At 37.1% G+C, this 24,600-nt stretch overlaps 3 protein-coding genes across 4 annotated transcripts; 2 read left to right on the top strand and 1 right to left on the bottom strand.

The window, feature by feature from the left end:
* The first annotated feature begins 663 nt into the window (after positions 1 to 663).
* LOC147498715 (uncharacterized) lies at positions 664 to 2,426 on the top strand. The gene is made up of 3 exons (XM_086560630.1): positions 664 to 1,086; positions 1,306 to 1,390; positions 1,482 to 2,426. The coding sequence occupies exons 1-3, from the start codon at positions 1,069 to 1,071 to the stop codon at positions 2,165 to 2,167; spliced, it is 789 nt and encodes a 262-aa protein (XP_086416756.1). The 5' UTR covers positions 664 to 1,068; the 3' UTR covers positions 2,168 to 2,426.
* Positions 2,427 to 10,104: 7,678 nt separating this feature from the next.
* On the top strand, positions 10,105 to 15,526 carry LOC147498716 (zinc finger (MYND type) family protein / programmed cell death 2 C-terminal domain-containing protein). The gene is made up of 10 exons (XM_086560633.1): positions 10,105 to 10,525; positions 10,611 to 10,694; positions 10,773 to 10,906; positions 10,992 to 11,089; positions 11,466 to 11,554; positions 11,631 to 11,745; positions 12,577 to 12,725; positions 12,816 to 12,886; positions 14,387 to 14,501; positions 14,827 to 15,526. Exons 1-10 carry the CDS (start codon positions 10,358 to 10,360, stop codon positions 14,989 to 14,991), a joined length of 1,188 nt encoding a protein of 395 aa, XP_086416759.1. The 5' UTR covers positions 10,105 to 10,357; the 3' UTR covers positions 14,992 to 15,526.
* Positions 15,527 to 17,531: 2,005 nt separating this feature from the next.
* LOC147498717 (putative polygalacturonase) lies at positions 17,532 to 24,008 on the bottom strand. Of its 2 annotated transcripts, none has more exons than XM_086560631.1 (7): positions 23,777 to 24,008; positions 23,519 to 23,584; positions 21,562 to 21,879; positions 20,886 to 21,006; positions 20,620 to 20,794; positions 20,421 to 20,491; positions 17,532 to 18,624 (listed from the first exon to the last, which is right to left on the bottom strand). In XM_086560631.1, exons 1-7 carry the CDS (start codon positions 23,777 to 23,779, stop codon positions 17,960 to 17,962), a joined length of 1,419 nt encoding a protein of 472 aa, XP_086416757.1. In that variant the 5' UTR covers positions 23,780 to 24,008; the 3' UTR covers positions 17,532 to 17,959. The 2 variants fall into 2 exon arrangements, with proteins under 2 accessions (XP_086416757.1, XP_086416758.1); XM_086560632.1 differs by having other exon boundaries at positions 23,790 to 23,904.
* Between the last annotated feature and the right edge of the window lie 592 nt (positions 24,009 to 24,600).

Consider the following 24,600-nt stretch of genomic DNA (forward strand, 5'->3'; position numbering starts at 1 on the left):
GAGAAGAAGACAAAGAGAGCCAGAGGCATTGGTCGTTCAAATTAAGGTTTCGTGGGATAAAAATCAGAGCTATTGATATTTCCTTTTTGGAAAATTTTAATTATAAAATATCTTAATAAAAAAAATAGTTAAATTGATTCAAAAACCAACTGGTGGGTTAACACGTGGAGCAATTAAGATGCTGGTAGAATCTACCAGCATTAGCGATGGTGAACAAATTCGGCTCCAATGTTACCAATCATTGAAATTGAGTTCATTGTTTTACACGATTGTTGTCATACCATATTGGCGAAGCTGGGTATCTAAATCGACCGAAACAGACCACGACAATGGATCGTGTAGTCAACATCTGAGTCACATTAAATTGTCGTCATTAGTTCTCTTATTGCATCAGTTCTTTAGACTATTTCCATATGTAAAGGCAACCAGTATCCATTATTCCTTATTAACATAAACTGAAAAAAGCATCGTCCATTGAAACATTTGTAATATTACTCTTATTTAATTTCATTAGAAACAAGAGCCACATTTTTTTTAGAATTATTTAGATTTCGTGCAACCAAAGGATGCTTTGACAGTGGATATCCTTCACCAAAAGCTACTTTGATTTTTTTTTTGACTAAGGGGATTATATTATCATGCTGTCACTTCGAAAAAAAAATTGGCCTGCTATGGATATTCTCACTTCACAGTTTACATATATATACACACATCTCAATTATAGAAGGCCATCCATCCCAAAGCAAATTCACTTTGTTTAATATTCCTTTAGTCCAAACAAACACCGCCCTCTATCTTATTTCTGTTCCATACACCTATCTATCTATCTATCTATCTATCTCTCAGTCTGATAAAGACTAATGAAAACTAAATGAGCAAAAATCTTTCACACTCACACAAAAATGAGATTCCTTACATGACCCACACCTTTCACCTTTCATATATTCCCTTCACAGGTACAAAATGAATACCATCTCTTGATTCTTCATTCACACTCTTAACTCCCTCCAATCACATACAGAAACACCTCTTGTTATCTTCATTCTCCCTCCATTTCTTCTATCACTCATGGTTCCAGAAATAGAGGTACGTACTGATCCCATATCTCCTACATATTATATTAGTAACATATTAGCATTTTATTGTATGTAATAAAAGATTTCTGTAGTATCGATTCCCCATTCTCTGGCATCGAACCTGTAATGAGCACCAAGTATCATTGACCGTATAGAACTGATACACATAACACATTCGCATATTTTAATTGTATTAGTGATCCTTCTAATATATGTGTTCTGGGTACAGAAACCTCGAGTTACAGAGATACAGGTAAGAATGGACTGCAATGGCTGCGTGCAGAAGATCAAAAGGGCATTGCATGGCATTAATGGTTAGTCATGGATTAATGGTTTGTCACGCTTTTAACTTCCATAACATTTTACTTCAAGGCACATTCTCATGTTGTGCATTACAATGGACAGGTATATATGATCTCTATATCGATTTCCCTCAACAAAAATTGACTGTGGTAGGCTGGGCTGACCCTGAAAAGATTGTCAGAGCTATCAAGAAGACAAGAAAGATTGCTACCATTTACAGCCACACAACACCAAACGATTCTCCCACACAACCTACAGAACCAGCTCCAGAGGTTGCACCACCTGCACCTGAAAATCCTCCTCCAGAGTCTGCACCTGCTGAAGCCCCACCTACTGAGCCCCCTAAAGATCCACCGCCACCTGAAAACCCACCTCCAGAAGCTACACCACCTTCAGATACTGGTGCAAATCAACCACCACAACCCTCTGGACCTAAGGATGTTGAAGAGATTCACGTAATTCATCATCACCATCCAAACGACTATCATCACGGATCCAATGGCCAATGGAACAATCATCCTACTGGCCATGGATACTGGGGCAATTATCGTAATGGTCATGTATTCCGACCTGAGCCACCTGTTTATGCGTCTCACAGCTACAACACCTATAAACCATCCCCTTACATCTCCGAATATGAGTATGTTCGCTCACCTCCACGACAAGCTCATTACAGTAGAATGGAACACTACAGTGAAGATTATCACAGCCGAAGTAACAATGGAGATGGTAATAACATCACTTCGATGTTCAGCGATGAAAATCCAAATGCATGTAGTATAATCTAGGATGTTGAGAAGAAAATGAGATCTCTCTTTCTTTTGACGCTAAAAGAGGATCTATAAGACGGTCATTAGTAACGGTAATAATAGTATAGTGGCAGTAATAGCTAATAAGCTTGTATAAGAATGTAAAAAGAAGAGAATGAGATTCTTAGCTTGTAGGTGCAGGGAGAATTGATCCTGCATTCCACTACTAAGAGAAGATTAGTACTGCCTCCTGTCCATCCGTGTGGAAGAATCATTTAATGCGATGTTTATTCTATAACTACAATTCTCAGCCTTCAGGTTTGGCGAAGCTTATCATTATTTTACATTATCAACTTTAGACCTCTTCACTCAATATAGAAAAAAAAAATTAAGAGATAGAAAAGAACATTTCTGGCAGCTGCTTTTTGAAGAAATACAATATACTTAAAGAACCATCTTAGTTCTTCCGTGGTTTCTGACTCGTTTTATCCAAATTTTTTGGTGAAATATGCTTTGTTTTTTAATATTACATTAACAGGCACTTGATATGTCGAGAAGATCTTGACTTGCTATAGAAAATAAATTGAAAAGTGTAATTGCTCAAACTAAGTTGAGCATGTATGCACTTTCTGAGTTTGGAATGTAATACTCCGTGGGGGTGGGGGTATATTGAAAGGCGCCTATCACGATGGAGAGGTTCGTCGGGTATATGGAAAAGCGTGCGCCTAGCCTGTGGGGTGAGGATTGCGCCGGGTATGCATTTTAGCACCTAGGAAGTTGTTCAAGATATGGGGCACAAGTAAGTGATCCACCAAACGCAAATGTTGAAGCCTTTTCCGAATCGTATGGCTGCAAGTTCCATGGAAACTCCGCACTTCTGCAAAAATAGTTCAAGAATGGGTAACCTCCTAGGAAGTTGATGTTTGGAGTCAAAACCCCACAATACTACAATAGAGATCTAATATGATTAAGCAAGTATCCACGTGACATGATGGGGAGAATCATTACAAAATTTGATTCTCCCCATCATGTCACGTCGATATAGTGATACCATTTTGTAATGATTCATATCACGTCGATACATACTAACCTCGCTTAGTCACAACAGACCTCGCATCAGAGCCGAGGATGGCTCTAACCTAAGGTACGTGGAGAGAATATGTGATATCATATGGGGGCATACTGAAAAGGCGTCAATTCCTTGGGGAGAGGTTGTGTCAGGTATTTGGAAAGGCGCCTAGCCCGTGGGGTGAGGGTTGCGCCAATCCTTAGCACCTAAGAAGTTGTTTGAGATAGGGGACATAATTAAGTAATTGACCCACCAAATCCTAATGGCGAGGCCCTTCCTAGAATGTTTGGCTAGAGGTTCCTTAGGAACTCTGCAGTTAAGCATACTTCAACTGGAATAGTCCAAGCAGGGACGGATGTAGGATTCTCCACCAAAGGGGGATAAGGAACTAATTCACACAGCTTTTTTTTTAAAAAGATTTTTTTGGGGTATAAATTATGAACAGTTACCACTATAAAATTGTTTTTTGAGCAAAGTCGGGGGGCTACAGCCCAGGTCAGCTAACTCATAGATCCGCCCCCTGCCACTGTCCAAGGATAAGTGACCTCCCGCGAAATTGCTATTTGGAGTCAAAACCAGACATTGTTGGTCACACTAACTTATTGTGGACAATATCGATCGACATGACAGGATGGCGCATATCGTTAATTACATAACATGGACCATTCAGTAATGTAGAATGGAAATATGATGGGTGGTTATGGACAGAACCGTGCTATTAACTTTAACCCCCCCCCCCCCCGGGCGACACTCACAGGAAGCATGCAGGACCAAGTCAACTAAGCCGCAAAATATGTCTTAAGTATTCTTTCCACTAATCCAACTTGAAATTACATAAAAACCCCTTTGACTCTGTCAAGACCAAAAAATGAGTTAAGTACACGTGTCAAGATCTCATGCACTTAAATCAATGACTACAACTTAACCAAATAAAAAAAAAAATAAACATATTGTTCTCTCTTTTGTGCATTCAAAATCGATCCTATGGCGGCTAATTTATCTTCTTCTTTATATGGCCAAAAAATCTCATCCTGGGAAATGATTTAATTTGTGTGATAAATACATGAATTGGGCTGTTAATTGAAATGACTACAATTCAAATTCCATACCCAAGGTTGGTTGAAACATGGAGATCAAGTAATTAAACATGAAAGAATGTTGGGAACCCGACTTACTATTAGTATATCTTTCTATTAGAATATCTCTATTTCTAAACTATTTGTTTGTTTTAATTTAGCAAGTAGGTTAAAGTAGAGTTTTTTCCTCTCCTATATAAGGAGACTGACTGTAATAAAGTTTTATTCATTCAACTATTAATATTAAGAACTTTTCGATGGTTTATTAATCTCCAATCAAATGATCATAAGGTGGTTTTGATCTCCAATCAAATTCATGACAATTAGAGAACTAGAAGAAAAAGTCGATTTGTTTACTAATCGAATGGATAAGATGCAAACAAACATCTAGACACCAATCCGCAAGCTACTAATACTTCTCTTCAAGCTATCCAAACTTCATCGTTACAAAACTTACTGCAGGGTCGAGTAGAATGCCAACCTTTACCGCCTATTGCTCATGACAATAATCCCTTACAACGGGGTACTGATGAAATATAGAATGGAGTGGTTATTCAAGGTCGTACTCTTCGTATTGATTTTCCTAAGTTTGATGGAAAAGACCTTGAAAGGTGTGGTTGTTTCAAGCTGAACAATATCAAGATCTTAATAAAGTTTCAGCTGCGCATGGTTCCCTAGGCGTCTTTATACCTTCAAGGTGATGTTGTTTCATGGTATCGTCGGATTAAACAATCTTTAGGTATATTGATCTGGCATCAATTATCTCTTGAGTTATGTTTTCGTTTTGGTTCGCGTAAGAACATTGATTTGTGTAGCTCCTTAGCTAAGCTTTCACAAACTGGTATTGTTAGAGAATTTATTGCTGAGTTTGAGCGCTTAGTTAACATGGTTCCTAATTTGTTGGAATCACATCAAGTTAGTATTTTTCTCTTTAGTCTCCGTGTTGATATAAGTGTCAGCGTTCGCAGGCTTCGTCTTCTCACTTTAATTGATGCTTTTGAGTTATCTCTTTGCCAAGAAGAAGTAATTATTGCAACTGTTGCATTTAATGCAACAAAGTCATCTGCTTCACGGGTGTCATCTTCTCGTCCTTCATCTACGCCGCTATCTTCAAAGCCCCTTATATAGTTATCTGCTAATTCTTTTGGTGTTAAAAGGTTATTATGGGCTGAACAGAAAGAACGACGAGAGAAAAGATTGTGTTTTAATTGTGATGACGTTTACAAGCCTGATTGTGTTTCAATTGTGATGACGTTTCAATTGTAATCACAAATACTCTTTTAGTGATGAAGAGCATGAGTTCAATTACCACTGAAGTTTGAAGCCCCACCCTGATATTCAAAGCCCAAATCACAATCGACTTTGATAGATACTGATAATTTGAACCCGCAATAGCAGGAGATCGAGAAGGAGAGTTTTTTTTTAACAAAGTGGAAGTGAAGATAGAGAAGAGAAAGCTTTGTCTTTTGAGTTTTGAGTTTTGAATGAAGAAGATGAGAATTGTGAGAGAGTGGCCAGTTTAGACTTTAGATAAAGAAACTGATTTTCACGGCCTACTTTCTATTTTTTTGGCAAAATGATCGACTTCACTAGCCTTGTAACAGTGATGAGAAAATGAGAAATACCACCACTAGTAATTTATGTTCTGTACAAACAGTGACAAATTGTGGTTCGGGTCACTAGTTGTGCTTGAGCGAAAAATGAAAATGGTATTTGTCACAGTTTTCGACATTGCGCGTGACAAAAGAATAATTTTAAAAATGTGACAAAAAGCAATTTTTGTACTAGTGTAGGCTACAATAAACTTGATAAAACACTCACCGCCTTCATCAAATAATTCATTTACAATATGGATGTTTACAATGTTATACAGGTCAAAAGTTTACCATCAAATGTCAATGACTTCTGATCATAAGTTCCTGGTTATCAAAGTTTGCACTGAACAAAATCACCTCTCAAGACCTTTTTGATTTGAAGCTATGTTGTTACAAGATAGGAGTTGTACATATCAAGTTCAGTTGGCATTCAAAGTCGATGTAGTGTGCTCTCCCTCTTTCAGATTGTGCAACAAGCTAAAGCAATGTCAGAAGAATCTAAAATGGTGGAATAAGAACATTTTCGAACATTTAGATACCAATTAAAATGAAGGAGACGTACACAGTAGAATTGAAACTCGAGCAGATTAAATATTGTATCCTTACTAACAACGATCCAGGAGATGATTTGTTTGAGGAAGAACAAGTGCTGATTCAGAAATACAATGATCTACGACTTGTTCAACAAGCTACTCACTGGGGACATAAATCATGCTCAGACTGGTATAAGTTTGGCGATCTGAACACCAAATTTTTTCATGCTTTAGTCAAATGTCAATGACAAAAATCTTCCATTCACTGAATTAGAGACCCTACAGGTAGGGATGTAAATATTACCCATGGGTACGGGGCTCCATGGGGATCCGGCCCTAATGGGGCGGGTATGGGGGGGACTAAATGGGTATGGGGGTGGGTACAGGGAATCTTCGACTGGTCTCAAGCGGGGAAGGGGCAGGGACGGGGAAGGGGTTCCCGACCTCGACCCATTTAATTTCACTTGTATACAAGTCGAACACAAAACCCCTCATATGGAAAAATAACCCTCAAACCACTAGACCGAAACCACTTCATGCTATATGAAAGATATTATTGGTTAAATACTTAGTCTTAGATATTATTGAATTTTTGTGTTTGCAAATTTGATTTACTATTTAGACTAGTGTGAAAACTTATTAGTTTTTATTAAATGATCTAAATTTTTTTAGTACAATTAGTTAGTTAGGTGAGTACGATGTGTACAAGTCATGTTTCTTTTTATTTTTTTTCTTTGTTTCAAATTTGGTTAATGGGGAATATGAATGGGGCGGGCATGAGGACCCAGTACCCATACAGGGCGGGGATGGGGAATCCCCGACTACTCTCAAGTGGGGATTGGGGCGGGTATGAGGAATAAAATCGAAGTCGGGGACGAGGATGGGGATGGCAAACCCGCCCCCGATTCGCCCCATTTACATCCCTACCTACATGTAGGTGTTATACTCACAGAAAGGAAACCGATTGGTGATAGATTGACGTAATTTTTAGAAGATTTAATGACTACCTCTGAACCTTGTCTTCATTATGAGATTCTAAATGTTGAAACACCGGCCTTATCAACTGCTGATCATCATAGTCTTGCAAAGCCGATTGGTAATAAGGAGATCTTATTCGCCTTACAACAAATGCATCCTTTCAAGGCTCTTGGGCCAGACGGTTTCCAAGCAATTTTCTTTCAACATTTCTAGCACCTTGTTAGGCCACAGGTTTGTGATGCGCTCCAAAGATTTTTTACCCAATGAACCTTTTCACTTTAGCTAAACCATTTTTTCATTGCCTTAATCCCAAAATTTTCACATCCCACGTCCCCTGAACATTTTCGCCCCATTAGCTTAACCAATGTTGTGTTTAAACTAATTTCAAAAATTATTGTCAATAGGTTAAGACCTATTCTTAGGAAAATAATCAGTCATTTTCAAACAGCTTTTCTTCCACAGAGAAGTCTCCATGACAATGCTCTTCTAGCAAATGAGTTTTACCATAAAACTAGAGGTCATGGTAATAGGAAATCGAAGTATTTTGCCTTAAAGATAAGTATTTTACCTTAAAGATTGACATGCAAAAAGCATAAGATAAAATTGAATGGTCCTTTCTTAAAGTTGTGCTTACCAAATTTGGATTTCTTATGGACTAGATTAACCGCATCATGTTTTGTGTGGAGAAGGTGTCGTATTCTATTATTTTAAATGGAGCTGCTCAATCATGGTTTCTTCAAGCCAACAAGAGGTCTGTGATAAGGAGACCCCTTATCTTTGTATCTTTTTATTCTATGCACGGAGATTTTGTATTTAAATTTACTAAAGATGCAAAGAGAATGTTTAATTCATGGTTGCAAGCTTGCAAGACATTGTGTTGCGGTTTCACATTTTATGTATGCAGACGATCTCTTTGTCTTCGGAAAATGTAGTCTATAGGAGCAATATCTCTTGAACAATTTGTTGACAGAATATTGCAGAGTATTAATTATCTGGCCAAACAATTAACAAAGAAAAGTCCCAGATTCTTCATCATCCCAAACTTCACAGGAGACTTGTTTACTTTCTCAGGAAATCTTCAGAATGTCATCCACCAGTTGTATGCCGATCTATTTGGGAATACCCAATCTTACTAACATAGGTTACATTCATAAATTTTGCTCTGTTACTTTAGAGATTCCAAAATAAACTTGTTGGCTGGAAGTCGAAAATTCTATCAAAAGCCGGTCGATTGACCTTGGTCAATTCAGATCTATCTTCAATATAATACTAACTCATACTATGCATGTCTTGCACACTGCTACCAACAAAGATCATTGATAGTATGGATGTAATAAGAAGATCTTTTCTCTGGAGGCACTCTCCATCTGAACGCATTGCTGACTTTATTAATTAACCATGATAACAAAACATGGAATTTGGAGTTGCTACGGCAATTTTGGCCTGTTGATTTTGTTAATAAAATTGCATCCATTCCTTTGTTTCACACGGCTGATAGTGATAAACTGGAATGGAAGTGGACCAAATCGGGGTGTTATTATGTTAACTTAGCATATAATGGATGTCTACAATTGGTGAATAATGGGACTAGTGTGGTGGGAGAACAGAGTTTTTGTTCAAGTTTGTGTGGAGACTCAAGTTACCTTTATTTTGAATCAGTTTTTTCTTGTGGCAATGCTTGCAGGGTGTCATCCTAACAATGGATCATTTGGTATCTCTTCATTTTCATGTCTATGATCAGTGTATCTTATGTGAGATTACTCCCGAGACTCCATTTCATGTTTTATTCGAGTGCAGTTTTGCAAAAGTTGTATGGTGTGGTACAATTGCATTTCGATGATTGAAGACGTCAACTACTCTTCTGTATAGGATTTCCAACAAAGAGTGTTCCAGATGTTTAATACAGCCAGGAAACAACATGAAGGGGATATTCAAGTTTGCTGGCTAGGACTTGGGTTGTGGTTTATTTGGATTGCAAAAAATGATTCACACTTCAACCACACGGCCTCCAAATCTTATTTATTATATCAAGAAGATTCATGGGCAAGTGCAAATTTTGAAGGACATCTTAGAAGATAAATTAAAGTACAAAAAACGTTCATCTCTATATACATTAAATGGCATCCACCTATTGAAGGCTGTGAAAAACTAAATACAGATGGAGTAGCTCTTGCGAATCTGGGATTTGGTGGCCGGTGCTGAGTGTGTACTGTGCATGCATGGCTAATGGGCAGTTTATCATGGGTGTAGCGATTCCAATTCTCCATTCCACTAACAATTTAGCTGAGTTTCTGGCTATATATTATATGGTATACAATTGTTGGTGAGACTTCGCATCCATAAGATCGTATTGGAAACAGATTCTCAGTTGTTGTACAAGTCCATGACTGCTACCGTGGTTGATTCGAATTGGATGTTGCAGAAAATTAGTAGGGAAATTATTTCTTTGTTACACAACTTTGAAGAGTACAAAATTGAATAGAGAGGGAAATTCATGTGCTAACTGCTTTGTTTCTCATGCTGCTAGTTTGGCATCGAAGGATACGTGGAGGCAACATCCTAATGCTGAAAATTCTTGGTGGCATTTAAATGATTTAAGCTACTTACCTCCTTTCTCTTCTGTATGGTTGCTTCGTGCACCTCTTTTTTGTGAGCCTAGCTTTTGATGCTTAGGGTTTTTGTAAATATAGACTTATAAGTAAATATTGAAACTCAGCTTTCAAACAAACTAAAAAAAAAAAAAAAGGTCAATATAATTCTCATTCACAACCTAATTACTTCACCCTAGCTTTTGAATTTGGACTTTTCAAGTTAAATGTTGATGCTAGCTTCAGGAAAGTGGACAAAATGGAAAAATACATACGGTAAGAAAAATATAAAAATGACGAATATAACCCCTTGTACAAACAAAATAATACTACGTTCATAAATCAAAATCTTAACCCTAAAAACCCTAAACCCTCACACATTGCTTTAAAATGCCGAAAATTGTCGAAATTGAAAGTTTCAACAATCTCAAAATCGAAGAAGAAGATGATGATGATGAAGAAGAAGAAGAGCCAGTGACACTTGGTTTTGTGGAAAAGCCCAAAACTTCAAATTTAATTTTACGTCATTACTTTCCAAGTAAAGCTGGTGGTGTTCCTGTAAGTTTAGTTCAAATTTTGCGGGGGCGCCCATTCAATTCTGTTGACTTTAAACTCACTATTTGTTTCTTATGTGTAATTACAGGCTTGGTTGGATCCAATTGATTTACCATCTGAAAAATCTCGAGTTTGTGGTTTTTGTGGTGATCCTCTTCAATTCCTAATTCAGGTATAGACACTTTTTAATCATTTTTTTTATTATTATTATTTACACTTTGGTATTATAGAAGGGTGTTTTGGATTGTAGGTTTATGCATCACTGGATAATAAGGAATCTACATTCCATCGGACGTTGTTTGTGTTTATGTGTCCTTCAATGGCTTGTCTACTTAAAGACCAGCATGAGCAATGGAAACGGAAACCAGAAAAGCAGTTGAGAAGGTGTTTATTTGTTAGACCATTGTTTTGATATATTAAAGTGTTTTAGTGTTGGAAGTTATGTTAATGCTGAGTTTTGTTTCTGAAGTGTGAAGGTTTTTCGTTGCCAACTACCTCGCTCAAATCCTTATTACTCAAGCGAGCCCCCTAGATATGACAATTCCGACAAACCGTCTTGTGCTGGAGGTGATTTCGTGACCTTATTTTCATAATTATTCTGATGTTTCCGTATTGGATATCTTTTCTTTGAGAAGGAAAATTGTCAATGATAGCTCAAAGGATACAAGCTAGCTTTTCCACATGCCATTATAGAACGTTCCATATTCTCATCCTACTTGTCCTTCGATTTGGATATAGTAGAGCAATACTTGACTACACATATCGCTTGTCTGACAAAATCTGGTTGCATCGTAGCCCACAGTATATTGATGCCAAATAATGTAATCCTGTGAACAGATGTCTGATTGGCATAATAGTCACTGGCATACATACATATATGTATGCACAATGCACTACATGCGTTATGACTTCTGACATCATCTTTCTTATGGTGTAATCCTAGCTGCACTTTGTTCTTGGTGTGGTACGTGGAGAGGAGACAAAGTCTGTAGTAGTTGCAAAAGTACACATTACTGCTCTAAAATGCACCAGGTATTTTAGCAGTATTTTAATGTTGTTAGAGTTCTTCAGGTCAAGAATTTAAGATCTGTTTTCTTCTCTCTATTAGAACATGCACTGGCGCTCAGGGCATAAACAAGACTGTCAACGAATGAGCATCTCTTTGCAATCTTCTGACTCTAAGGCTAGCAATGATGGAAGGACTTCTAAAGAGATACATAAAGGTGAATGAAATATTTTGGCTAATGTGCTTATCATTCACTGTACTTTTTCTGAAGTTGTGCTAGAAACACAGTTATCCCAAGGCTGTACTGATGTCTTTTTAGGATGGTGTTTCTGCATTTTTTAACATGTCTACTTTCGCAAGATAAGTCTGCAATGGGTCTGAACTTGGGTCCTCTTGGTGAATGGAGGGTTGTGCTTGGTGCAACTGGCATATTGCTGGCAACATGGCTCCCTGCAATACCAACTTCAATTTCATTTTTCATTTAGGAATAAAACTCATCAACAATGCGTAAAAGTTAAACCTGATTGTGCTTTTGAGTGCTACCTCATTGCCAAATTCTCCTTTACCTCCATATTTCCTTTGTCTCTGAGTCTATGGCATAGTGTGACTACTTTTTGTTTTTTAGACTTCCTAATTACACTCAGGTGGATCAAGTAGAGCATTTTCAGTACAATGTTACTTCCTGCTTCTCTTCCCACCTTAAAATATTTTCTTACTTTTTACATGCTTGCTTAACCGGTTTATCAAATGCTTTATGCCCTACTAGAGGGACATAGGAATTTCCTGCACTTGGTAGTTAAAAAATTAGAATTTTTGGTTTGGACCAGATAGAAAGGCATGAGGACTTTGCGTACTGTTTATCCATGCTTAAATCATAGATCCCCTTAAAATATAGTCTCTACCTACAACGAAAAGTCAAAAAGATATCTAAAAAAAAAGTAATAAATAAATAAATAAATAAATAATAATAATAATAATAATAATAATAATAATAATAATAGATAATAGATAAAAAGAATTTCTACTAACGATATTGATTTGATACCAGTTGCCAGCTCAGCTCTTTGGCCAGAATTTGAGATCATAATTGAGGATGAGAGTGATGATACAGCAGCCTCAGAATGCGATGACTTGACTTCATTGATCTCGAAAGAGCAAATTGATGACGGGATTGAGTCTATAATGGATAAGTTTGAGGTTTGGTTCAGCTCTTACCTCACTATTTATCCAGTGATCACCTTTGAATATGCTAGGAAGTTTTACTTTAGTTTTTGGATATGGTAATAGGGAGATGATGATAAAAAAGGATGGGCATCTTTTTATGAACGTATTGCTAAAGCTCCCGAACAGGTGTTAAGGTGAGTGCTTGGTGAGCCGTATACATCTAGTGACGGTGTTCCTTTTCTTTTTCTTTTTTCGTTTGTGTGTTATGCATTAATGCACAGTATTGAGGACTGAGTTTGCTAAGTTGGTAATGCCTGCCATGCATATTTCAAATTAGACCTAAATGTTCAGACCTATTAGAAAACTATGTGACTGCCCCATTTACTTAAAAAAGGACTGCTTGATTGAAATCATCATGCTTGATGGACGTGAATTCTTTTAATCTATGCTTGATTAGTTTTTCTTTGATATTTTAATGCACAATGCTAGTAAATGTTAATAGTTTGTTTTTCACACCATGATACGTACGTTTAATCTGTAAATGGGATTTGATATAGTTTCCTTGAATTTTAACAGTGATAAGAATATGGGCATTATATATTATGTTCTCAACTCCATTAGTTCATTATGCTTTAGTATTAGTTTATTTGGTATTTATCACTTGGTAATACGTAAGGAAGCAATGTTGATGTATTGAAGCATCTGATATTACCTAGTCTTTTCTTGTAGAATTTGTTGAAATATGAAAAATACTAGTCACATATTTTGTCGATGAAAATCATCATAGGCTAAGGAAATGTATTCATTCTTCAAGTATGATACAACAAGAGAGACAAAGAAGTATCTGGAATTGGGTAGGGTTGGGCTCTTGTTCCTAGGTAGGGTCATAAGGTTATGGGTGTATGAGGGTTTATGGGTCTGGTCCTAGGAGATTAGTGTCTGCCTAATCTTCATGGCTTTGATGTAATTTATTGATTATATCAATTGAATTTCTTTTACTAAAAAAATTAGGTATCTGGCATTGGTTTGCATTTTACCTTTATGGGGATTCCCATCCCCACTTGAGAGGCATTCGAGGATTCCCAATAGCCGCCTCACCAAGGTACCCGATTCCCCATACCCGCCCTACACCCCACCATCTATATACTAAAGACCCTTCATGAATTTGACATTAGCCTAGTGGAAAGATGGTCATTGTTTCAAGAATGAGGTACATTAGCCAAGTGGAAAGATGGTCGTCGTTTCAAGAATGAGGTCTTTGAGTTTGATTTTTACTCTTGCAATATTTTTATAAATATACCATATTACATACACTGATACACTACATACTTAATTGGGGCTGGGTTGGGTAGGAGACTCCATTCTGCATCCCCGCCCCATACCCGCTTGGGAGGAGTGGGGGATTCCCCATACCCACCCCCTATCCCCATTTACCACTCTCCATACCCTCCCCATTAGGGTCAGGTCTCTGTTGGTATTTTTTACACCAGGTGGTATTGTTACAATTTATACGAATTTATTTCCTACCAATATGCATTTATGTACAACTATTGTGTTGCGCACTATTCAAATGGGTCGATCTCAAAAGTTGCTTGGTTTGAGCTACTTTCATTTGTGAACAGGTCTCATTGGGATTCTTTAAATTCCTTCATAATTGTGTGACAGTATGGATTGTTAATTGCCTTCTCTCACAGGTATTCTCGTAATGCAAAGGCAAAACCACTATGGCCCATGTCAAGCGGCCGCTCATCTAATGCAGATATTCCCAAATGCCACTACTGTGATGGCCCACTGTGTTATGAATTCCAGGTTAATCTCCTAATGCTACCGATTTTCATTGTCCCATCTATTTGCCTCGTTTTGCAGTTTCCTGGAATGTTGCTATGATTGGTCACGAATCAAAGTTTTTACTCTTAAAACTTTCAGGCAACACACTTTGTGAGCTGCATACGTGCCACCTCACTAAAACACTATTTGCTTGAGATTAGAAACGCCAATTCATTTTTGGAAACCAAAGACAAAAACTGTTGTATATAGTGAGGTAGCATGTATGCAACTCATAAGTGCGCTACCTACTAGCATTTCTTAACTTCTAATGGACAAATTGTTTTCTGCGTTCCTATGGTGGCTGCAGATCTTGCCCCAATTACTTTTTTACTTCGCGGTGAAGAATGATCAGGATTCTCTTGACTGGGCAACCATCGTTGTGTACACATGCGCCAATTCTTGTGAAGCAAGCATCTGCTACAAGGAGGAATTTGCTTGGGTCCAGATCTCTTCATCTGTATCACCATCTTAGTTTTGCAATATACAAACATTTGTTCATAGCGCCCGACCTGACTGGTGCTTTACTTGTGAAGTCGGTTAATTATCGTTTTCTTATGGTTTTCTAACCGACCAAAATGTGTGTTTGTGCATACCAGGGTTTCGATCTCAGTTAGTCATGGTTCCATGTGGGAAAAGAACATGATTGGTCGCCCATCTTCCTGTGTTTGGACCAAAATGGGACTGGGTTCAGGTTCAGAGCCTAGCAAACCAAGGTCTGATAATTGAACTCCTATACAGATTACCTATTATCAGGCATTTCAATGTTTTCCAGACTTTTCCAATCTATATTTAGTTTCAACTATGGTTAACGAAGGTTAAAGTATTTGTAAATTGAACATTTGAACCCGAAACATGTCTTTGGAATTGTACACATTTGTCGTGTCGAGTGAAAGTTCAGTCAAATGCGCGATATTATGATGTACGCGATACTATGTACACATTTATACTGTAACCGAGTTTCAATGTGTCAGACAGAGAGCAAGCTATGAGAATTCAGAATTCATCTACCGCAGCGGTTATGTCATTTGATTCTTTCAACACATCAGACAAATTCGGATGGGTTTCTCGTATAAATCAACCTAGGGGTGTCAAAATGGACATCAAACCCTCAGCTCGCCCCGACCCAGCCTAAAAGCTTTCAAAATAAGGCTCTCATACATTTGTGGGCTGGGCCTATCTGGCCCTCAAGCCTTTGAGGGGAGGATAAAGGCCTAGACTTTGAAACTTAAGCATGGTCTCAATATTTATTACATATATTTTAATAATTTTTTTTACAATATATTTTATTTTAGCATTAATATGTTAAAAATTATTTAAAAGAGCATTAATAAGTTTGTCAACTTTATAATTTTATTATAATATTTTATGAAATAAATTTAACTGATCTTAATTGATTAATACAATTTTAACAAGTTTTTTTTAATAGTTTGAAGGTTTAATTGTGAAGTGTATTCGATTATATGATTTTTAACTAATGTTTTTAAATTTATTTTGTAAATCAAATGTATAACATAATATTCGGCCCATAAACCCGATTTTTCAAGCCTTGAAAGGGTTGAGCGACGGATAAAAATTTCGAGATTTAAGTATTGACCTGACCTAACTCAACCCGGTCCTAAACAGTCTTAAATGTGACCGACCGTGACTTTAAAAATATCTAAAGTGACTTTAGTAAAATATCTAAAGAGAAGAGAGAGAGAAGCCTATGTTTCGCCTCTCTGTTTTCAAGTTGAGAATAAATAAAAAAAGCATATAATGCCACCGAACCTAAACCAACCATACTTGGAAGCTTGTGGGAGCAACATCCTTGGAAGGTTGTGGGAGCACCTCCATTTTCTTACCATTTTTCTTTTCATGGTTTTCTCCAACATCTCACGTGACTAGTGACCAGCTTGACCAGCTATTTTCTGATTGCCCAGCATATCTTAACTTTTTTTTCTCTCGATAAGCTAGCATATCCTAACTAACCTTATTAATACTAACCTTATTAATCTTATTAGGCAGGCACTAAAGTAGTAATTGGCCTCTAAAAATGAGTATTTTTTTTTCTCGATAAGCTAGCATATCCTAACTAACCTTATTAATCTTATTAGGCACTAAAGTAGTAATTGGCTTCTAAAAATGAGTATAAAAAAGATATGGCTAAATCTATGGTACTTAAGACGTATTTAATGTGGACCACTCATCTACAGGGGGGCCATACATTCTGCGCACGATACATCTTGCACACTGAAGACATGCTCAAAATCTCGCGCCCTGAAGACATGCTCAAAAGATATACTCAAGTTTATAGACTGGCTATATTTCTCACTCACGAAAATTGAACCTTCTGTCATGAGCAAAATGTGGGTTTTTGGATTAACCATCAACATGATAATACCATGTCTTGCTCCTATGACTCGGAATCAGTCTGTCTATTTCACCAGTTGGTCCAAGATGCATGCTTTTTGGTCCACTACGTATGTTGTGATTCACTTTTGAACCAGGCTAGTAACGGGTCGAATCGTTAGGGCGTTCACTTTTGAATGTACCATCACACAGTGGCCGTTGTGATTCAGCATTTCGGCCATGAACTCAGTGGCATCACGTGTTATGTACTCACAATCACTATAGTTGCTTGTTCAAAGACAAAATCCTTGGACTACTCCAAAAAATTGCTATCTAAGATTTGCCAGTTTAGCTATTAGATTTTCTTCTGCATGCTTCAATCTGAAAAATATTACTGTAGATCCCCATACGGAAGATCATGGTTTTGCTTCTCGGGTTGCCAAACCACGTTTTGCTTCTCGGGTTGCAGAACCACTTCAGTGAGTGAAGTCTTCAACAGCCTTACTGCAGTGTACTGAACAGTTCATTATTTGGCAGTTCTTACCCGTGTTATTGCATGAGGTCCTCCTGAAGTGCAAAATCAGGAGCTTGTAGCAATTATAGCAAGGCGCCTAGGCTCGTTATTATTGTCAACAAACTTCGTCTTTCTCTTGAGAAAACCCAAGAATCTGAACTTCATCAGTATCTCAACAAAGAGTATCCTTTTATTTCAAATAACATTGCTCAAGCCGAAAATCACTCCTCCCTTGCCCATCTAGCAATATCCATTTCATGTGGCAGTCAATGTCACATGCAATTTACAATGTAAAAAAACTTACAATGAGAAAAGGAAAAAAGACGAACACTGACATTTCACAATTTCCTGAGGGGTTCCGACTACCAAAACTTTTCCTTACACATGAATGAAGATATGAAGCTGTACACAAGCTATTGACTAGACACATCATCGCCAAATGACGGGTATTGTTTCGAAGCAAGACATGGGTATATGAATTAGAAACTGAAGAATGAAGGCTTGAGATCTGTGTTTTATTCAAAAAGAATCTGACCAAACTTGAATTGGGAATGGAAGCTCTTGAGTCTCATTGTACAAAGAGGCTAACATGAACTCACTAAACTGCCGCGTGACCCCTAAAATATGAGAAACAAGTAGAAGAAGAGCTTAAATACAAGCTCTTGAGGTCGGGACAAGGTTCAGGGAACACAGACTGAGAGGATCCAAATATGTTCGAACAGACCCATGAATTTGATGGTTCTGAGGTCACACTCAAAGAGATATTTGACAGACAGATGGAAGTGAAGGGAGACTCTTGTATTCCAGTGAGATTCCCAGCTGTCACAATGTTTTTACCGGTGACGTTTTTAAGGGTGATGCTATCAACAACTGGGAGAGCACTGGGATCAAAATTGTCATCCGGGTGGGATCCAAAATGACCATTCACTCTGAGTGCTGTGTTCACATTTTCTATCTTCACGTTTGTCATTAGGATGTCTTTTATATAACCACCTCTGCCCTTTGTAGTCTTGAGTTCGATTCCAGTGAAAGAGTCAAAGATGTAAAGGTGGTTGGCATGCACGTTTGAAATACCACCAGACATCTCACTGCCTAAAGCAAGACCAGCACCCAAAGATCCTTTGAGGTAAACCCGCCTGATTTGTACGTTCTTGGTGGGTCTGTTATATGTGATACCATACTCGTCCCAGCCGCTTTTCAGTGCAATGGCATCATGACCCACACTAATGGTACAGTTCTCTATACACACGTCATCAGAAGAATCTGAAAAACACAGCAATGGTAATACTTAATGACAACACCAGTAGACAGAGAAATGGGAAGGAGAAAGAAAGGAATGTAAAGAGAATAAACAAAAATCGACTTTGTTGATTGGTAGAGGTCCTTTATTGACATTCTTCACACTATTATCCTCTTTATCCATAATAAAAACTTAATCGTTAAAATACAGTAATGCATCTTCCATTTCAAAAAAAAAGAAATGCGTGATAGTCTATCATTGGCCAAAAATGCTAATCTCTACTATCATTGGCCAAAGTTCTTTCCCTGTGTAGGAAATAAATATGTATAAATACGGACTTCAAATGAATCCACCTACATTTGATAACTTTATCTTTTAGGGAGAATTGGTGTTACCCCCCCCCACTAGATGCGCCAATTAGGATTTCCCCCCCACTAGATGGCTAATTAGGGTCTCCCCCCTAAACACACGGTCAACTTGGTTTGACCGTTAAATTTCAAGTCAAACAATTAAAAATGACACAAATGCCCTCACCTAATTAAAATTGAGCATTTGTGTCATTTTCAGTTGATTGACTTGAAATTTAATGGTCAAACCAAGTTGACCGTGTGTTTAGGGGGGAGACCCTAATTGGCCATCTAGTGGGGGGGAAATCCTAATTGGCTCATCTAGTGGGGGGGTAATACTAGTTAACCCTATCTTTTATTAGGGTTCAAATACCCTCACGGACAAATCTAGAAAAAAATTAATTCTGTACAAATAGTAATACAAAACGTAAGCACAGTTAGAAAAGGCTATGGTCCGTATATATATAGATAGGTGGTGTGAAATATATCAAGTGTTATATTTAAACCTTATGCTACAGCATCATTTTTTTCTTCTTCTTAAATGTAAGACACTAGCTCCGTCCATTGACGAATTATATTATACCCTGCCTCCAATCCTATGTATAAATAACTGAAGGTAAGACTTTCTCCACGTGTTTTGAAAGCTTTGGCTGGCATATCAATGTTCTTTATCTCCATGACTATATGTGGACCCAGCTTCCTTCAGTGTAGGGCAGGGAACGGGTCGGGTTCAGATTGGTTATGCCAATATCCGAATCCAAATTTTTTGCAAATATTTCACCCAAATCCGAACCCCAAACCTGATCGGGTAACACTAAAAATGTGAAAAATTACCCAAAACATGTATCCGAATCCGAACCCGAATTATCTGTATCCGTATCCGACCCAAATTTAAATACGGTTAGAGAAATGTATCCGAACCTAACATAGTCGGGTTCGGGTCGGGTTCAATTCCCTGCCCTACTTCAGTGGATACCTACATAAGGCCTTATTTATACTATTAAAACCTATAACCCTCTCAATGCTGACCACTCTGGTTCATCCAATTTTTTTTTCCCCTGGCCTGCCTTGAAATGATTTTTCTTGAAAAGACAATGAGGAATTTTAACTGGATAGAAACATGGTGAACTCATATAACTGCCTAAAAGAGAAGCACTTTCGACTTAATTATTAATATATTACAAATTTATACGAGTCACAACACTATTTAAGTAAGAGATAGACTACTTCAGAATGTTAAACCATAATCCAAAATGCTTTTAAGTTATTCCCATTTATTATATGTGCCTCCATCAATTTATTACTATGTTATAACTTCTGTCTAGTTAGTTAGTTTTATGCATGTCAAACATATAGAGGAACGGTTTGGAAAACATAAAGGGAACACACTTCGTTCGTGGCTATGCATGACTACGGATAATAAATCATTTGAAAACACTTGGAACAGTAAAAAGTGGGGGATTGTCACAAACCTGGGACAATACCATCAGTAAAAGGAGAATCAGATGGAGCACGAACTGTAATATTCAGAAGTTGCACATGACTGCATTACACACAAGAAGTATATTTCACTAATCTGGTTTGAAGTTCCTTTTGCTTCTGCTTACATTACATTTTGATCTTAAGTAAATGACGTTTATTCAACTTTAACAAAACCATTAACCATCATACCTGCAGTAGACTGGATGAATGTTCCAGGAGGGAGAATTTATAAAGGTTAGGTTTGAAACCACAACATCGCTGGAACTGATTAATTCCACAAGGTTAGGTCGGCTGTAATTTAAGGAATGGGAATTGAACCACTGCCACCAAACAGAACCTTGTCCATCGATTGTTCCATTATCACCTGATGCAAATATGTATGAGTCAGAATTAGGGGGGTTCCCAACAGGATATGACAGGGTCATTGCAAGCTACAAAGTTGAGTATATGCTTACCCGTTATGACAACATCTGTCAGATTATGTCCGGTTATCAAGCTGCGATATCTTCCTCCAGGGAGTTCCACACCTCGGCCATAAGATGGCAAGGGTTCAATAACTTCCCAGTGAGATGGGTCCTGCAAAATAACAGAAATAAAATTTAACAGAAACCACAATGGAAACTTTGTGGCCCGTTCTGAAATCAAATCAAATGCAGCTGGCATTACATAAATTGAAATGGAAAGGACAGCCTTCTTCCCTTTCTATTGTAGACTTAATTGAATAAGCTTGGGACTTCAAAATTAGGATTGGGAGTTGATTACTTGCTAACATATGCAAATCAACAGAAATGCAGATGAGTCTATAACATGAAAAGGTCAAGCATGTTTTAGTGGAGTGAACACTTGGGATTCATCATACAACATGCTGGAGTAGCCTAAAATGCAGAGCTCATCACAGTTTCAGTTATCAACTAGCGGAAGGAAATTGTATCTATTTATTAAAGAAGTACATGAGTATGATAAAATTGATTAGAGTGGAACTTATTAGGAGAGAAGTTAACAAATGTTTCTGAGGAACTAGTCCTTTAATACACATAAAAATCTTAATGAGTATCAACTAAAGAGGACAAATGTAGAAAGAAAGGAAAAAAAAACAGAAGAGAGAGCCAGTGGAAGGGACGGGATAAATACCTGAGATCCAAGGATCACTGCACCTTTCTCCAAGAAGAGAGTAAGGTGGCTGATGAGGTTGAAGTTCCCAGTCAGCCATTTCCCAGGTGGTACATAAAGCTGGGCACCACCTTTGTCAGCAAAAGAATTAAGATAGAAGATTGCATTCTGAAATGCAATGGTGTTGAGTGTTTTCCCATCCCCAACTGCTCCAAACTCCAAGATGGAGACACTATGAGGTCTGGGCTCCAATCCCGTCTTGAATTTACATTTGCTATCAGTCACTTCTCCTTTTGCTTCAACCACAATGCTCAGTGCCAGTAGCAATAGAAATGACACCTAAATAACAAAACGACGAATAGAACACATAAGTAACACATAGTGAATCTAAGCCTTATTCGTTACATCAGTGATAAAGAGAAACTAAATAGACATTATTATGAAATAAAGAGTTAGTCCCGCAAACCCGCAGCTGGAACTACCTTCTTAATGCAATTATAAAACTTCAAGTTCTCAAATATCCAAAACTCACCAAATAATAATATGGGGAAGAAATGAATAATAAATAGTAAACCACACTTGCTGAGCAATTCCTCGAAGAGTCATTCTCCCCAGAAAAGTTTGTTTATGAAATGTAGTCGACTCTTTTAAAACATAGTAAAATCAGCAATCAAACTTTTGGCTGGTTTTCAAAAAATAGATTATAGTGTGCTCACAACCAAACAATACTCACTCTCACTTGTCATTCATAATTGGACATACGTGTGGAATAAGCGAACGTACATATGATATAAATTCTTTCTTACTATGATTGAAGTGTATCCACAGCCCAACAATCTCCACTGTCATTAATGAATGTACGTTAATGTGGTATAATTTGTTCCTCTCCAATTAACTTAATAGAGCATACTATGTACACCCACAAAATTAATATGTGAAAATTAAAGAATGTATGGTATGAACTTTCTTTTTGCTGAACATTCATACTCTGAAAAAAGGAAAATCTGTCATCGAATCACAGAAACTTGCCCCAATACGATTATACGAAGGTAAAGAGCTCGAAAGGATAAAAAAAAACAAAAATAGAAGACACGGCCCTTATTACATGCGAGATATCCTTCTGTACTGCCCCATGCCCTGCATTTCAGTGTGGCCCGAAACAGAGAAGTCTCCTTCATCATTTCAAAGTGGAGCAAAGACGACTCAGACTTGCGAAATGAAAGGAGGTCAATTAATAGTTTGAGATGTGTTTGCATACAAATTAAAGGCAAAGACGACTAAGAAATCAAAGAGGGGGGCTGCATATAATACTGATTTAGGTGGTAAGGAATGATCTAAAGAAATTGGAAAAAAGATACAGAGGGCTGCAAGTCAATGAATTTTAGACATATGTGAAACTCAAAAGACCACCCCAAAATTTCAGTATATGTCACTTATATGTATAGAATAGAATATCAACAAAACAACCAAAAATTTGAAGCTGGATCAAAAGAACTGGAAGCATTGTCTTACTGGAAACAATGCTTTGGATAGCTTGAACTCAAGGACAAGTAATTGCAGAACAAACAACTTAGATTAAAAAAACTCAGCTACCTAGAAATGTAAACATAACGTCTGAATCCGAATGCAAATGGATGTGAGATAATTTTAATCAAATTAAGCACGTATACAAGTATGTTCAAACCAAATCAAACAGAAGCAAAACTTGTACTAATCCACATTCCCCAAACCGCACTCCCTCTAAACAGAACCACTTATAATTCCAATATACATAAGGCCAAAACAAGTGTACTCAATCAAACAACTTGAATTACATCATACTAGATAGCGAAAACTACCCAAAATCACTCATTCTTAGCAAAATATAATATATCCAAGATCAAAATTCAATCCCAAACATAATAAAATCCAAAAAGATTCATTTTTTAAAACAGCCCAAGCCTTAAAAAGTTCAGAACACTAAAAACAACGTACTTACTAGCCCTTTCATGAGACTTTTTCTGTTCTTGAAAACCAACCAAAAGACAGCAAGCAAGCCTGCAAACTTAACAAGCAGGCAAGAAGAAGAACAAGTAATGACTAAACAGATAAAGAGAAGAAGAAGAAGAAGAAAGGAAAGCCAGCTCTTGAAGAGCAGGAAAAAAAAAATGTAGAAAGGAGTACAGTGTACAGCAGACTACAAAGAGAATATTAATGATTAATTATTATTATTATGCATTACTATAAAAAAGTTTACCATATATAATTACCACTTTTAAATGCGTTTAAGCGCCGACACTGAAAAGTTAAAACGGCTCCATCTCTCTGTCTCTCTCTTCTCTGTACGTGCTAGAGAGAGAGACAGAAAACAGACAATGTCTCAAAATTTATATGTGAACTACTGTGAATAGAGAGAGAGAGAGTACAGTGGTTTTTTGTATTTTTCTCTCTCTCTCTTGTTTTTTGAAGAGTCCTAAATAGTGAGCTTCAATGATTAACAAGAGTTGTGATTCTGTCATTCACTTGTCAGTCACTCTGTGACTGAACTACCCTTTGTTTGTTGGAAACTTTTAGCCGTTGTATAAAATCTCTATAATATATGGTTTTGTAAGGTATTTTTATTTTATGTTTTTTTTTGGTAACTTTTGATTTGAATTCATGTGCAACTTGATGAGGATTGCCGAGGAACAAAGTAAATAATAAGATGTGGAAATGATGGTTCATGGTTGGGAAAATGTAATTATTATGATTATTGAGATGTATTGTTGTGCCTTATAAGTTTGAATTATGTTTGGTTATACATCATATTAACGTAAAAATGATTTTTAAGAAATGGACAAAGAGACAAATGATATTGAACCAAAAAAAAGTTAGAGGTCAGTGTAGCTGAAAATATCATTATATAGTAGAAAATATTAATACATATTGGAATATTGAGTTAATGTCTACAAATTTTAACACTATTGGCATAAAAATATTAAATCCAAATAAACCAAAGAAACAAATAATTACTAAGCACCTCGAGATTTTTTACAGTCATTGATACTCAAGCGATTTGGTCAGTTGATCAAGTATATTATA

Source organism: Coptis chinensis, chromosome 5 (genome assembly GCF_015680905.1).
Source record: "Coptis chinensis isolate HL-2020 chromosome 5, ASM1568090v1, whole genome shotgun sequence".
Lineage (NCBI taxonomy): Eukaryota > Viridiplantae > Streptophyta > Magnoliopsida > Ranunculales > Ranunculaceae > Coptis > Coptis chinensis.